General features: G+C 63.6%; 1 protein-coding gene across 1 annotated transcript in view; it reads left to right on the top strand.

The window, feature by feature from the left end:
* The window catches only part of Cd82 (CD82 molecule), a 39,162-nt gene that overhangs the window by 13,278 nt on the left and 10,139 nt on the right, over positions 1–15,745 (top strand). Inside the window, exons 2-4 of the mRNA XM_027936389.2 lie at positions 5,755–5,833; positions 10,877–10,959; positions 13,410–13,482. Of these exons, the coding sequence (XP_027792190.2) occupies positions 10,897–10,959; positions 13,410–13,482 (136 nt within the window). The 5' untranslated portion in view covers positions 5,755–5,833; positions 10,877–10,896. The remainder of the gene's footprint in view (positions 1–5,754; positions 5,834–10,876; positions 10,960–13,409; positions 13,483–15,745) is intronic.

The following is a 15,745-nucleotide window of genomic DNA, read 5'->3' as shown; positions in this document are numbered from 1 at the left end:
AGCGTCTGGGCGTGGTGGCTCTGGAGGCTGAGGCAGGAGGATCTTGAGTTCAAAGCCAGCCTCAGCCATGGTGAGGCCCTGGGCAGCTCAGTGAGGCCCTGTCTCTAAATAAAGTACAGAACCGGGCTGGACGGGGCTCCGGGGTCGAGGGCCCCTGGGTTCCATCCTCGTTCCCTCCAACCTAACAAAAGCAGCGCTCCTCTCATGGGGTCATGGCAAGGGTCAGCCAGGCCAGGTGACTGCTCGTTGCCACCACTGCTAGCTTTGTCATTTGAAGCTGGGGACTGAGTTCTGAGGAGCCCGTCTTGTCCCCTGGCGAGAGGGAGGTGGGACCCTGTCGTGCGGTTAGTAATTGTTTACTTTACGTCACCTCCAGGCTGGGCGTCTCTGACCACAGGGAGGGCCGTCTGCCATTTCCCATGTCCAAGCTGGGGTCACCCCAGTGGGGACTCCCCTACCGGAGAAGGCAAGGAGCGGCCACTTGGGAGGGCAGCTCCCCAGGGGCCATTCATTTTGGGGGAACACACTGTCTGAGTTGGCCTCAGAGCAGGAGGTGGCGTTCAAGTCCCCGTGTTTTGGCCTGGCCCTGGGAGCCCGCCTGGCCCAGCTGGGGACAGTTCCAGAAGCTAAGGGCAGACACCGGCCTCACCCTCGGGGTCTGGGCGTCGCCCGTGACACCTAGCTTCACTTGTCACCCCCAGTCACAGCGTGGTTATGACTGTGGGCTCAGAGAGCAACGGGCCTGCGTGCGGAGCTGGGCCACTGTCCCCTGTGTGACTGGGCAAGTGCCACCACCTCCTGAGCCTGTGGTCGGCCTCCGGCTGGGGGTTTAAATGAGATAAATTAGAAAAGCAGATGCAGGCTGGGGCGTGTTCTGTTCCTCAGGCTTCCCTCTGCTGGACCCCAATCCAAGTCCTTGGTGACGGTGACCTCCTGGGCAGTCTGTGGGAACTCTGTCTGTCCCATGTCTTTACGTATGCCCCTCTGCCATGCCAGGAGGGGACTCCTTGCCATCAGGGCTAAAACGACGCGTCCCCTGCGTTGCCGTCACCTCTGCGAGTCCACGTGCTGCGGTCAGGTGACCTCAGCTGCCTTCTTTCTGCAAACGCCCCGATCGACCATTTTACAGATGAAGATACCGAGGTTCCAAGGGGGTGGTGACTTGCCAAATGTCACACACAGCTCTGAGGAATGAGACCGGAATTTAGGTCTCTTTCAGTTCAAAGTCCCCGTTATCTGGTTCATCATTCTGTCTCCCTTGGGGGGCTGGAGAGGGCTCCTCCAGAGAGGGCTGGCTGCTGAGAGCCCCCTGGTGATCTGGGGACTATTTATGAGTAAGAGCCTTGGAATCTGGGGTTCCTGGACAGCTTCTCATGCAGTCCCCACGTCTCTCTATTTCCCATCCAGTATCCTCACGTGAGTGGGCTGTGTTGAGGTGGCTTAGGGACAGAGCCCTGGTCAGCCACTTCAGGCCAAGTGGACCCCATCTCTCCATCTCAGGGTGCTGAGCGATCCCCAAACAGTGCCGCCATGTGAGACAGGCCAGGAAGCCTCGGCTGCCCCCACCAGTCCCCTCCCCGACCCCCAATATCTGCACTAAAGACACACATTCCCAGAGAGTCAGGGATTCACTGTCTCCTGTGGACCCCAGTGTCTGGACCAGGTCATGCCAGGTGCCTCCCTAGCCTGTGGGTCTGAGCTCACGGCCTCTGGAGGGAGCAGGGGCTGCCGGGGCCCCAGCAGCCCGCTGAGAAGCCGAAACCAGCCGAGAGGGACCGTGGGAGGCCAGAGGCTATGGCTCAGCCTCTGCTTGCGTCTTTGGCTGCACAGAGGCCAGGGGTGGGGGGGCAGGTGGGGAGCACCAGGTGTCACTCGGCACCTTTCCTCCATGTCCTCTTCATCCAGAGGCTCTCCAGGCCTGAGAAGGGCCACGTCTGTGGGCCTCATGAGCACACTGAGGGACCGTCCTGGCCAGGTGAAGCTGACAGGGAGCTGAGGGTCAGGCTGGGAGGGGACAGGCCACGGACGGAGGTGTGGAGGGGTGGGGCACCGGCTCTACCACCCACTGCACCCACCTGAGGGCAGGTGAGGAAGGAGCGCCGGTCTCCGTCACACCTGAGCTTGAGTCGTGGCTCAGGCACTGGGTCACCCTGGGCGAGACACCGGCCTCGGAGCCTCCGTCTCTGTCTGTTAAGTGGGCCTCACAGTCTCTCAGTGGGGAAGGGGGGTTCCAGGGGTTCCAGGAGATAGTGGGTCCACACAGGGGGCGGACAAAGCCTGTCACTCCCGGCTGCAGCTTGGCAGGGGGGCTGCTGGCCTCCTTCCTTCAAGTGCCCGGAGTTGAGCCCCGTTACCTAGTGGCACTTTGGGCTCTGAAATCCTCTGAGGGGACACGTTTCCCCAGCCTGTGAGGTGGGGCAGGAGGGCTGTGCTCCCTAGTGTTTGAGTGGCCAGCAGTGCCCCCAGAGCTCTGTCCACACATCTCAATCATCCAGCAGCCCTAGGAGACGGGGTTCCACTAGCGTCTCAGGGCTTGAGGTGAGGACATTGGAGCTCAGAGAGGTTTAGTAACTTTCCAACATCACACAGCAAATGAGTGAGTTATGTTGAGATGGCCATTTCCTCAACCTTCAGGGACAGTAAGTAGGAAGCAGAGCCAGGGTTCAGAGTGGATCTCAAGGAAAGCTGAGATTCATCCTGCTCTGTGGCCGCGGGCTTCTCCGTAGCCCAGGGTAACCACTTTTTGTTTTGTGTTGTTTTCAGCAACAACGAGATAAGACTGGAAGTTGGAGAATGAGGTAGTGGGAGGTAGAGGTCAGCCCCTGGAGTCACCCGTCAAACATGAAGGCACACACGGCCGGCCGCCTGGGACCAGCTGCTCTCCCTGGTGATCAGAACAAGGTCCAGAGCTCTGGGGCGGCGGCGGCCGGCTGCCTGTCTCCCCGACTCCCCGCCCGCGGTCGGTCCCAGACGTACCCACAGGCGGGACCTCCGAGGCTCAGGTGGCCGTGGGTCCACCCAGAGCAGGCGCAGAGCCCTTCCTCTGGTCCCCTGGCCCAGGAGCAGCAGGGCCGTCCCCGGCAGAGGACTGTTGGCAGGAAACCAACTTCCAGGTCACCTTCGGTCACGTTTATTAGACACCTGCTGAATGCCCGGCCCTTCAGCTGTGACTTTGGCCTCACCCAGCCCCTTCTGTTCCCAGGGGGACAGCCGAAGCACAGAGGTGCAGTGACCCTCCAGGGCCACTGTGAGCAAGGTGGGAGGGGCTGGGAGGAGAGGGTCAGCGCCCTGCCTTGGCCGAGGGTTCTCCAGTCACTTGTGGGGTCCTGCGGGGCCCACGTCCCACCCCGGATGAGGAGACGGCTCCATGGTGTTTCCCAAGGTCCTGGGGCAGGTACTGGAGCCGCGCTGGGAGCCAGGCGGGGGCAGCTGCTCTGTGCCCGCTGTGTCTCCGGCACGCTCTGGTGGGCAGGGCCGGGCGGGAGGGGAGGGGAGCCCTGGGCTGGACACTGCACGTCCTCTGCTTGAGGCTCTGTCCAGGCTGGTGGGTCCCCTGCGGCCTCTTGTGGTCTCTGGGCCCCCCGGTCAACTCACTGCCCCGACGGGCCTCCTGCCCAGCGATGCTGCCCCGGGGTGAATGACCGGGAGACAGGCCTTCAGGACGGGGACACTCTATCCTAGCAGCCGTCCCTGGCCAGGCACAGCCACACCGGGACACCTAGGTCAGCCTGTGCCCACGTGGGAGCAGAGGGGCCAGGCCTTCTGGGGACAGCGCTCCAGCGGTCCATCTCAGCACGTGCAAACGCCCAGGGAGACCTCACCCTGATGCCCGGGCTCACCCCAGAGCCATCACCAGGCTCTCTGGCCGCCATGGGGACAGGGGCCGGTGACTTCAGAGCTCCAGGGTCACTCCACCAAGGCCAGGAGCACTCCTGGGCAGGGCACGTGGCTAGAGGGGACAGCGTGGGGACACGAGCCTGCCCACTGCGTGGTGGGGTCTGTGGGCGCCACCTGCTGTTCTGACCTAAAGAGACTCAGGTCCCGCCTCGAGGGAGGCAGCCCGTGCCCACCACTGTCCCCTGCCCGCCACTGTCCCCTGCCCGCGATGCCATCTCTTCTCTTTTTTGAATCTATCTTTATTTGTTGTAACTGGTTGAACACGACAGTAGGGTGCATTTTGACACAGACACAAGTCGAGCACGACCTCTCGGGTTGCGATGACGGAGAGCCACACGGGTCGCGTGTGCACCGAGGGTGGTGAGGTCCCATTCATTCCACCATCATCCCCCCCCGCCCACCCCCCCTCGCTCCCCTCTGTCTAGTCCAGACCCCCCCTGCTCTCCTCCCCCACTTTATGTGGAATCGTATCCGCACATCAGAGAAAACACCGGCCTTTGGTTTGGAGGATTGGCTCATTTCGCTTGCATGACAGCGTCCAGCCCCATCCATCAGCAGATGCCATGACTTCCTTCTTCTTTAAGGCTGAGTAATATTCCATGTGTACAGTTTCCTTATCCATTCACCTGTTGAAGGCACCTGGGACGGTTCCATATTTAGCTGTTGTGAATTGAGCTGCTGTAAACACTGATGTGGCTGCGTCTCTGTCCTGACTTTAAGTCCTTTGGGTATAAACAGCGATGCCATTTCTTCCGTCCTGCATCTTCCTCTCGGGTGGAAGTTGATGTGCCCCTCAGAAGCCCTCCTGGCCTCCCCAGGCCTCCTTCCCTGTCTGTGCTCCTACACCCACGTCCGGAGCACTTCCGTGCGCCAGGCAGGCTCGGGGACAGGGGAGGCAGGGGCAGCCCTCCTCTCAGGGAAGCTGCCGTCTGGCTGGGGATGTTCACACCAGTGAACAAATCCGGCAGCTGCCGTGAGGGCTGCGTGACAGACCCTAGAGTCACTTAGAGAGCCTGATTCCCCGCAGTGGTTCTCAGGCAGGGCAGGGGCATAATCCGATTCTGCTGGTGGCTGGGGTGATGCCCTCTGTACAGCTCAGGTGTTCAGGGGAGGCCCTGGGGAGGAGGACCGCAGCCTTCTGAGCTGAAGAAGGCTGAGGTCTACAGGAGGATTTCTGGAAAGAGTGTTGCTGGCAGTGAAACTGCAAGTGCAAAGGTCCTGAGGTAGATAAAGCCAGATGTACTGGGATGTAGGAAAGAGACCAAATGAGCATGTGCAAGGAGAGCAGGTGACATAAATAAGGGGGACAGAGGAGAGGCATGGCAAACCAGTAGGGCCTTGCCAGCCACTTAAGCTGATAAGTTTTTATAACTGATAAGTTGTCAGCTGCATCCTGTTGGATGGCTGCAGGCAGGGGAGGGACAGGGTGCATTTCTTTTTAGGATTTGGTGGGGACAAGGGTGGAGTGGACCCTGCGACCCGCTGGCTGAACAGGCAGGAGATGCTGGGGACTGAGAGATGTGGAAGGATGGGGGCGCGGAAGGAGCCCTGAGCTGCCACTTAGGTGTTGGTCTGAGCTCGGTGGGTGGAGGGGCCCCTGAAGCCTCACGTTGGGTGGGGAGTGTGGCCCCAGGGACCTCCTTGGCTGTGGATCCGGCATTTCCTAAGGTGCGTCCCGTGTGGTGTTAGGAGCTGTTAAGTGAAAGGGTTTCCCTGGTGGCTTGGGAGAGACTCCATCCGGGTGTGGGGTGCCGGGTGCTGGGCATCTCAGGACGTCACTGGTCTAATGGACGCGGCTCTCAGGGAGGGTGCGTGCCACTCGGGGCCAGGTGACAGCGCCATCTTTGTTCTTCACAGCACAGGCGTCTTCCGAGACTCGTCTTCTGAGGAACCGCTCCGGAAAACACTGTCCTGGTCCAAACCCGTCACTGGACAGGTGAGCAGGGGGCGGAGGGCTGTCACCTATGCACGGTCACATGCTGGTGTCCCTTGGGAGCAGGGAAGGACCCACACCCGTCTCTGGGCCTAGGGTTGCTGGGTCCCCACAGCCCTGGTTCTCCCCAAGGCTGCTCAGCAATCTCCAGGTCCTCCCTCTGCCCAGGTGAGGGACAAGCCAGGCCTTTACTGTAGGGCACAGACTCACAGGTGGGGGGCAGTGCAGAGGGGTCTCCCGGGGTCCAGCCTTCCCAGGCCGTCCCTGTACCTGAGGCTCCAGGGCAGGTGGGAGGGCTCGGCAGCAGGTCCTGCTTCCGCTCTGGGTGCGCACCCCACGTGCCGCCTGCCACACCCCGTGGGCGGGCGGGGACAGAAGAGACCTGCAGATTGTCTCAGCCGACTCAGGCCGTGGGTCTCAGACCCCCTCCAGATGGCTAAGCGTTTAAAATCCTGGTGTTCTTCTCCTTACCCCTCCTGCCCCAGCCACCTACCCATCAGTCTGTCCTTCTGTCCATCTTTCTGTCTGTTCACCCATCCATCCATCCATGTGTTCCACCATTCACCCATCTATCATCTATCTATCCTGCTATATTCCCCCACCCATCTAACCGTCCATTTACCCATCCATCCATCCATCTGTCCATCTTTCTGTCTATTCACCCATCCATTCACCCATCTCTCTATCCAACTATCCTTCCACTCACCCACCATCTCACCTCCATTCTACCATTTACCCATCTATCCACCCATCTGCCCACCATCCTACCATTTCCCATCCGCCCATCCATCCTCCGCCTATCCGCCCATCTACCATGCGGTGCGGTGGAGACCAGCCCGGCCAGAGTAGGAGCCTCCGTAGAAGTTAGTAAGATATTAGCAAAATGATTTCACTGTACAGTGGCTTGGCATAAAATGATACCTTTGGTCGATTTAAATTGTAGTTGCCTAAAAACGCCCAACTGACCTGCTGTGGAGCTGACCGGCGCTCCATGACTGTTCCAGAACCTTCCCTAAGATGCGCTTGCATTCCCTCGGGTGTCAGGGTATTTAGCGCACCCTCGCAGGAGGCCCGGAGTGCAGATGAGGCACAGCCCGGGGAGCTTCTGTTAGCTTGATTTCATCCACAAACGAGATGCTTAGCGCTCGTTTCTGCAAGTACCCAGCCAGCCCGCCAACGGACGGGCGTTCAGACCCTGAGCCTGCTCTGCTCACGGGCTCCTCACTGCCCCTACAGCGGGAGGTGACAGGGTGCAGGAGGTGCCCAGTCCACAGGGAGGAGAGGAGGCCCAGGAAGTCCCTTCCCAGGGGCTGTGTGACTGCAGAGCCGGGATTCGAACGCTTCATGGGGACCCTGCGTATTCTCTAAGTAGCCATCAGTTCCTGCCACCTGGCCTGCTGTTCCCGTCTCCCCGAGACCCCACGCTGAGGGTGTCCTTACCCTCGCTGCCTCTTACTGACCCTGGCTTGGACCTAGAGGCCCTACGCCAGGGCTGCAGGATTTCCTGTAAAAGGCCAGTTGGTCAGTCTTAGGCTGGGAGGTATGGCTGCGGCCAAAAGCCTTTGTTGATGGGGCAAAAATTGGCATTTCATGTCACTTCCATAAATTAAATGTCCTTTTAATCTTTAAAGTATTTATATTCAAAAAATGTAAAATCTGGCCTGGCGCAGTGGAGCACACCTGTCATCCCAGCAGGGCTGGGGAGGCTGAGGCAGGAGGATCAGGAGTTCAAAGCCAGCCTCAGCAAAGGTGAGGCCCTAAGCGACTGAGTGAGCCCCTGTCTCTGAATAAAATACGAAATAGGGCTGGGGGTGGGGCCGAGGGGTCGAGTGCCCCTGACATCAATCCCTGGTGCCCTCCTGCAAACAAAAAGTAAAATCTATGCGTAGCTTGCAAGCTGCTCAAGGGACAGGAAGGGGCTGGCTTTGTCCAGAGGCTCCACCCCTCAGTGTGGGAGGCCCAGGTGGGACTCAGCCCGGGCGCTCAGCATCCAGCTTCAGGGTCTCCGCCGGGCTTGGTGGTGGCTGGGGGCTCTCTGAAGTAGGTGCCACACTCCATCATGGGGCATCCTGGGTGTGTCCCCTGCCGTTGCTGAGCTGCCCCCTGGTCTTGGAGGACGTCTCATCTTCAGGGTGCAGAATGTCCTTCCCGTCCTGCTCCCGGTTACTGTGAGGAGAAACACTCTACACCTGTGGGGCCGAAGGACGCGTCCTGGACCTTGGCCTCCTGCCCCCACTGCCCCCCCCACCGGGGAGTCTCAGGTGGCCTCCAGGCTCGTTCCAATCACCTGAGCTGCCTGCGGTCCAGGGCCTTCTGGCTCTTGTTTCGACATGGAGACCCTTGGCCTCTGGCTTGGGGTGGGGACCAGGGTTCTGGGCACTGTCCTTGGCAGTGCACATATTGGTGGCCTTGGGCACCCTCTTTGCCCCTGAGCCCGCAGGTCACTGCAGGGCTCAGCTAACGCCTCCTACAGTTCGTGTGAGTGAGCGCCCCGCAGAGGTGCCTGGGTCGGAATTCCAGGGGACTCCAGCCCCGCAGCCTGCCTTGGGCGTGGCCTGTCAAACCAGAGCCCCGCTGAGCTGTCCCCTTGATACCCAGTGGCTAGCTGGACCAGGGACCATGCCGTCCCCACAGAGCCCTTATGGCCTCAGCTCCGCCCAGCGGGGAGCACTTCCTGGAGGAAGCAGCTTGGACTCTGGACCCAGCACCTTAGCCCTGCGGCAGGCAGGTCACTGGCTTGTGGGAGCCTCAGGTCCCCAGGGATGGAAGCCCCCCCCCAGGGCTGGTTGTGAGGATCCAAGGGCACGGTGGCCCCTGCCTGCAGCCGCTCCTCCACGCGCCCCCATGTCTGCTGTGTTAAAGTTGCCATTTCCTGAGCCCCCACTCCCTGCAAGGCTGCTTGGAGACCCTCCTGCTCAGGCCCGAGCGCGGTCACTGTCGCAGCCCTTGCTGGACACGCTGAATCGGCAGCGGGGCCTGAGGCCGGGTGCTGAAGGGCCGCGGCCACCCTCTTCCAATTTCACGGGAACCAGAGGTGCCAAGACCAAGTTCCCCCGGGAAGTGAGGCCTTATCTGGGCTGCTTGGACCTGTGCCAGGTTGTCCCTTGAGCGTGCCCCACGTCCCCGCGTCCTGGGAAGAGGCCAGCCCAGCCGAGACAAAGCAGGTCCCTGGTGGGAAGGAGCAAGCCTTGCTCTGGAGAGGGGCTTTCTTCTGCCCTTTCTGTTCTGGCAGGTTCTGAGGCCGGGGCCACGCCAGGCGCTGGGCTGGGGGCCGGAGAGGGAACACAATGGCCCTCCTTGTGTCGCGTCCCACGGGCCTTCCCCGGCCGGGCCTGGGCTGGGCAGCGCAGACCTCCGGCTGTCCTGATGCGGGGGAGTCCTGGCCTCTCCTCTCGGGAAGGCTGTGGGCCAGTTGCTAAGGCCAGCGGGGCCTGCCCCGGCCACTCCCCTGCAGCCCCGGCCGGGTCCCTGGAGGCTTCAGGCCATCTGCCACCTTCCCACATAGCCCTGAGCCCTCCTGGTGTTTCTGCAGACTTCTTCCACGCCGCTGGGGACGGCGCTCTCTGTCCCCCGGGCGGCCTGTTCTCCTTGCTTTCTGGGGTGCTCAGACCTGTCCCCTAAAAAGAGCCGCTGTGCAGCCAACAAGGACAAACCGAAGCTCTTGGGAGGCAGGGAGCCCTGTCCCTCAGCCTGTCCCCCACCCCCAGTCAGGGCAGGTACGTGACACGGAGGCTGGACTTGACAAGGAGGACAGGGCACTGTTGAAGGCAGAGAGGGCGGGGACCTGCATGACGAGAGGCTCAGAAGGGACGAGCCAGCCTCTCCCTCCCGTCCCTGTGCTCCGTGGCCGCCCCTCCCCTCCAGGGGGCAGCTGGAGCACAACTGGGCCTGGTGGCCTTGCCCTGCCCCCTCCCAGCTCTGCCTGTGCAGCTGTCCCAGGCCAGCTGTCCAGACCCAGCTGCTGGGCACTGCTCCCCCGCCCCCCAGGCTGCCCGGCTCAGGGAGGAGGGAGGGCAGCCCTCTTCCCTGTCCCTCTGGTCCCCTCTCGGGGGATCCTTTTGTGTGGAGGCACAGATTCCATCACCCTGGGTGACGACGGGGAACTTGGAAATAACCTGCGTGTCCCATCTTAGAGGATCAGATGGCCCCTTTGTGGCCTCTCCAGATCTGGGGCTCCAGCCTGTGGTCATTGGGATTTCTCAGGGGGTTTCATGGGGTCCGTGAACCCCCAGGAATGTTTGCAACATGCTTCCTACATGTGGGTTTCTAGGGGAGTCTGCAACCCCAAAATGTTATCAGTAGGTCCTGGCCGACCGGACGCCTCCGGCGCCACCTGTGAAGTCGTGTTACAGGAGGACGTTTTGTCGGCATCGAGACTGTGTCCCGTGACACGCGGACAGCAGACCCCAGAGCACGGTCCACACGGTAGCCAGTTTTGTTTAAAGACCATTTACCGCGCGCGCGCAGGAGGCGCAGCTGCTGGGCACTGTCTGGATCTTACCCCGGGGCGAGAGAACGGTCTTTTGTTCTGTTTTCTGGGTCCGTTGGACATTCGGTGCCCGTTTATTCCCTTGGGGTTGGAGGGGGGTCTCTCAGCCCCCTTTCTGAGAAGCCAGGACCCTGTGGCCTTAGCTGACCTCAGAGCCCCAGGCGCTGGTCCCGGAGGGAGTCTGCAGGGCGGAGGGACGAGCCACAGGTCTCTGCTCCGGGTCCTCAGTGGGTGGCTGACCCCTGGCCTCTGGCTTTACCCAGCCGAGCTCCAGGCCTGGGGCCGTGGAGGAGAGGCCTCCCGTGCTGTGGAGTGGCGTCCCCAGGCCATCACTGCCCAGCGTCCAGGGCCGACACTGCCCAGGGGGCCACGCTTCTAGCTGTGTGGCTTTGGGCCCGTCACCCAGCCTTTCTGGGCCCCAGTGTTCCATAAAGCAGGGACAGTGTCAGTGGCTTCCTCAGGGCGGATGAGGTGGCCAGGGCTGGAGGTGGCAGTGCTGGCTCCCCCCACCCCAGCCCAGCCCCTCCCTGACCTGCCTGCTTCTGTCCTCTCTCCAGGGGACTCTGGGACCTGAAGGATGGGGGCGGCCTGCATCAAAGTCACCAAGTACTTCCTCTTCCTCTTCAACCTGCTGTTCTTCGTAAGTACCTTGGCCACCTTGGCCACCACCACCCGGCAGGGGTCCCCCAGGCCACCCAGGCTGAGACCCCACGGGGGCATGGGTTGCGGGCACCTTGGGGGTGACTGCTGCGGTCAAGGACAGTCCTAAGGGGAGTGGGTGGGGCTGGAAGGGCTGTGGCCAGCTGGCCCCCTGGTGAACCGTGGGTCCCTCTCCTGTGTTGGGAAAACCCGGGTGCCCCCTCCTCCCGGGTCCATCCTGACGGCGCCCTGGCCTGGCCCGTGTGCAGAGCCTGCCTGTGAGGGCTCCGGCTCCCAGGGCCCCCCGACACTGACCCCAACAGGACAGCCTCCCTGAGCTCCCAGGGGAGCCCTCCTGGCTGCAGTGGGACACACATCTGTGTCCCCAGATCCCCTGGCTGGCCACCAGTTCCCCCCAGCTGGGCATCTGTCTGCCCAGATGAGAGCATGGAGGGGCCTCCTGGGGGTCAGTGCTGGGGGGTCCCCGTGTCAGGAGGAGCAGCACAGCTGGGGGAGTGGCGGAGGGCCCTCCAGGGCACCACGGGCACCTTCCTGGGAAGGATGCTGCTGTCCTCTTGTGCCCGCTGGGAGGGTCAGGGGCCCTGTGGTCTGGAGATGGCTGTCCCCCTGCGGGCTCGCCACGCTCACCTGCGCCCCGCACACTGTTGCCCGAGCTCCCACCTGACGCCAAGTGCCCTGGCAAACTCCCGGGAGGCCAGCGCTGGCCAGTCCAGGGAGGAGCCGTGTCCCCTCCCCGCTGGGCCTGGTCCGCAGACCGGGGCGGGGCTGGTGAACGGAGCGTGGCCCACGGTGCCAGGCCCGGCTCACAGGAGGGGCCCGGGAGGCCGCCCGGCCTGCTCTCCCTCCTGGCCGTCCCGTGGCCTGTGGCTGCGCTGGCCACCCCCGACGGCCAGCCTGCGGCCATCTGCCTGCACAGCGGCCCGGGGACCAGGCGGGAGCGACCGCCCTGGGGTTCATCCACCAGGGTTGGGTTTCGGGGAGGGGTCTGACTTGTCCCCCACTCCCTTTTTGGAGGGGCCGTTCCCCCTCCTGCCTGCCCCCCGAGTGTCCCTGTGTGGGGCAGGGGCTCTGCCTGGTGAGGCTGGGGACGCCCAGGCCCGACCCCGGGGCAGGTGAGCAGGACTCCTGGGGCCAGGTCCCCAACTTCCCACAAATTTTGGCGGCTCTTGTGAGCCCACCTCCGGGGACCTTTCCCTCTGCAGTGTCCTAGCCACCTGCCGTCCCCTGAGACAGATCCCAGGGGCAGATCCCCAGACTGCCACCCTCTGGCTTCCAGTTCCCAAGAGGTGAAGCCGGGCCTCAGCGTCCCCGTGTATAAAATGGCCATAGCAGGAAGGTGAGGGCGGCCTGGGAGGCGCGTAGGTGGCCCCCGTCACCATCGCGGTCACCAGCCTTGGTTTCTGTGTGGTGCTGGGACCCGGCTGCCCAGGGGAGGCCCATGCAGGACACCTTCCTGTCCTTCAGCCTGAGGCAGAAGGAAGGGTCCCCACAGGGACGGTGTCAAGGCTTGTCTCAAAATGTGGCGGCTCACATGTGGGTCCCTCTTTTTATTTATTTAATTTTTTTGCATTATTTAAGAAACCGCTGCCGCTGCCCGGCGTGCTCTGGGTGCCCTGGCATTCTGCGCCCAGGCCCTGCCCGGCCCTGGCTCTGGTCTTTACCAAGAATGGAACGGGCTGCTGGAGGCCTGGGGCAGCCGCTGGCCCTGACCTTGGCCCTGACCTGGGGTCATGGATGGCGCTGAGGGGGGAACCGGGGCTGGTGAGACGGAGGACCCTCCAGGTGGGTCACCTGCCGGGGGTCCAGCAGGCCCCGGCACAGTGACACAGGCCACCCCCTCCTCAAGGGACTTGGGCCTCTGCCCCGGCTCAGGGGTGTCTCCTGGCCCAGCCGCCTGTGGGCCTCCACCTGCAGGGTTGAGGTCAGGTTGGGGACGTCACCCCAGAGGAGGGGACCGCGGCAGGGAACCCTGGGTCCAGCGTGCTCTTTCCACCCCTCGTCATCTCGCTCCTGGCCCTTCCTTTGTAGAGTTGGGCTGGGGGCGCGTTCATTCCCCCGCCGTCCAGTGCCTACAGAGTCCTGTCCCCCGGCCCTGACCCGGGGAGCTGCAGGCCAGCTAGAGAAGCCCCTTTGGGCACCTCCAGGGCCTGAGTCGGGCTGGAGTGGAGTGGAAGGACCGGGAAAGGCCAGGAGGCTGCCCTGTGGGTTCGGCGTGACCGCACGTGGCTGGCTGCAGGCAGGGACCCCCCCGGTCTGTGGTCTTGCGTCTGTGTTGCTGGGGGTCCGGCCATCTTGGCACCCCTGGGCAGGGCAGGAGGAGGTGGCAGCCTTGGTGCCCCCACCCCCCTCCCCTGGGCCCCGGGGCAGCTGGGCAAGGCCCTGTCCCCCTACCCTCTCGGGTCCCCTGTTAACTGCCCCTTGTCCTTCCAGATCCTGGGCGCGGTCATCCTGGGCTTCGGCGTGTGGATCCTGGCCGACAGGAGCAGCTTCATCTCAGTCCTGCGTAAGGAGCTTCCCGGGAGTCGGGGGCCACCCAGCAGGGCTGCTCCCCCCGGTGCTGGGGCCCAGGCTGTCCCTCCTCCTCCAGCCGCCCTCGGGGATGTGGTCACCGAGGTGCCCAGGGTCCCCCTGCAGGGCCTCCAGGAGGACAGAGGAGCGGCTGCTGTCTGGAGGTAGCCTGGATTCCGGTCCCTTCCCTCCACCCTGGCCGCAGGGAAGCCTCTGGGGTTCTCTGTCCCTGCGTTGACAGGTCCAGCAAAATGCGGGCGGCGGGTCAGGGAGCCGCAGGAAGAGCCCGCAGGGGCCCTCGGGTGCTCACGAAGCGCCTGCTGAGCCAGGCACTTGCTGGGCGCTTCGGGGTGTGCGGGGAAGGAAGGGTCCCTGCAGGGCGACCGCGGCCACTCCCTCCAGGTCCAGTGCTGGGTGAGGTGACCCGCCTCAGCTCACCCCCACCTGCCTTCAAACGGAGGAGCAGCTCAGAGAGGTCAGCCGCTGGCTGCAGGCCACTCAGCCCCGGGCAGGCTTGGCATTCAGACTGGCCAGGTGCCCGGCCTGGAAGCCCGAGTCCCGCGGAGGCCGGAGGGAAAGCCCCAAGGCCGCGTCACCTGGCCAAAGGCTCCCGGGGCTTGCTGGCTGCCTCCTGGGGACTCTTGGGTGCCCTTCTTGTGCCTGTGGCCTTGGGCATTCCCCTCCCAGCAGCCGCCCAGGCGGCCAGTTTGGACTCTGGCCTGGGACAGCTGCTTGATCTAAGTGGCTCCAGGTCAGAGCACTGACCGAGGCCGCACCTGTCACCTGGGCCTGGGAGCCAGGCTTCCCCCAGGAGATGGGGACAGCGTGGTCTGCCTCTGGCCACAGCCAGTAGGACCCGGGGCCTCCTGTGGGGGTCAGGGCTGGTTTCCTGCCACAGCCCCCTGCCCCGGCCCTCGGGGACACACCCTCCTGGCCTGACCTGCCCAGGCTCCCTGCTCCCCGCTCTGCCCACACCCATCGGGCGCCCAGCCCCAGGGCAAAGTCCGGAGACCCGCCTGCATTTCTGCCCTCTGGGCACCTGCCCGGGCCTGGCCAGACCTGGGCTGCAGGTGTGTTCATAAACACCAGAGACCTGATCCCCTGTGGGTGGCGCCCTGGGTGTTTATGTCACTTAAAACACTCTCCACCCCACCTGGGACTCCTGGGGGTGCCAGGGGTCAGAAGCAGGAATCGGAATCTGCTGACCCAGTCAGTGGACACTTGGGTCAACTGAGCCTGCGGGGGCGGGGCGGGGGGATCGCTGGGAGTCACCGGCCAGAGAGGGTCAGAACGGGGAACCCGAGCTCCCGACCTCCTGCCGGCTGGGCCTGCCTGACCCGGTTCTTTTCTTACCTGGTAGAATCCTCACTGGAGTCCATGGGGCTGAGCCAGCCCCATTTTATGGAACAAATCAAAGCACAGAGAGGGGAAGTAACTTGTCCAAGGGCACACAGCCAGCAGGCCAGGGAACTAGGAGGTGAAGCAGGAGGCGTGGCTCCCAAACCTGCGCCCCGAACCCCCACACCACCTGGCTCGGCTCCGGGCCCCAGGTCAGGGCTTTCACCAGAGAAGACCTGGGGTCCACCTGGCCTCACCGGCCACCCGGGGCCATTGGCTCCCATCCCTACTCCTGCCCCTCCTGAGTCAGGTGCCCAGGCCCCGGGTGGCCGGGAGCCTGCTTGAGCCCAGAGCTGTGTCAGCATGAGGTGGCAGGGACCCCGCACCCCACCGCCCTCCGGGGAGGACCCCGGCCCTGCCCCCTGCATTCTCCTCGCGTCAGTGTGGACTCCCCCGGGCTCCGCAGGGGGACAGGGTGGCCTTAGGGCCACGCCAGCCCGTTTTCCCTGGCAGTTGTCACCAGGAGGAAATGTGGGGACCCGGGCACAGGAAGTGGGGGGAAAGCCGAGCCCCCGCCCCCGTCCCCGTGGACAGCTGGCTGCCAACCCGAGGGCTGCGGGGAGCCGGGCTCTCAGGCGGGGGGCAGCCCTGCCCTGGCACCCTGAGGCTCCCCCTGGGGTCCAGAACGTTCTGTCTGTGACCAGGAGCAGAGCGGCCTCCTGCCCAACCCCCGCTGTGCATCATTCCTAGGGACACTCGGGCCAAGGTGGGGACATCTCCCCAGGCAGCTGGGGGACAGAAGTGCCGGTCCCTGCCTCCTCCTGGGCACTGATGGACCGTGTGCCGGTCACAGGCCTCGGCCCTCCCTCTGCCTCCTGGACGCCTCGTCTGCTGGGCAGCACAAGTGCCCGCGCATCCGT

The sequence above is a fragment of the Marmota flaviventris genome, chromosome 9, assembly GCF_047511675.1.
Source record: "Marmota flaviventris isolate mMarFla1 chromosome 9, mMarFla1.hap1, whole genome shotgun sequence".
NCBI lineage: Eukaryota > Metazoa > Chordata > Mammalia > Rodentia > Sciuridae > Marmota > Marmota flaviventris.
This window is presented reverse-complemented; position numbering and strand designations above follow the sequence as displayed.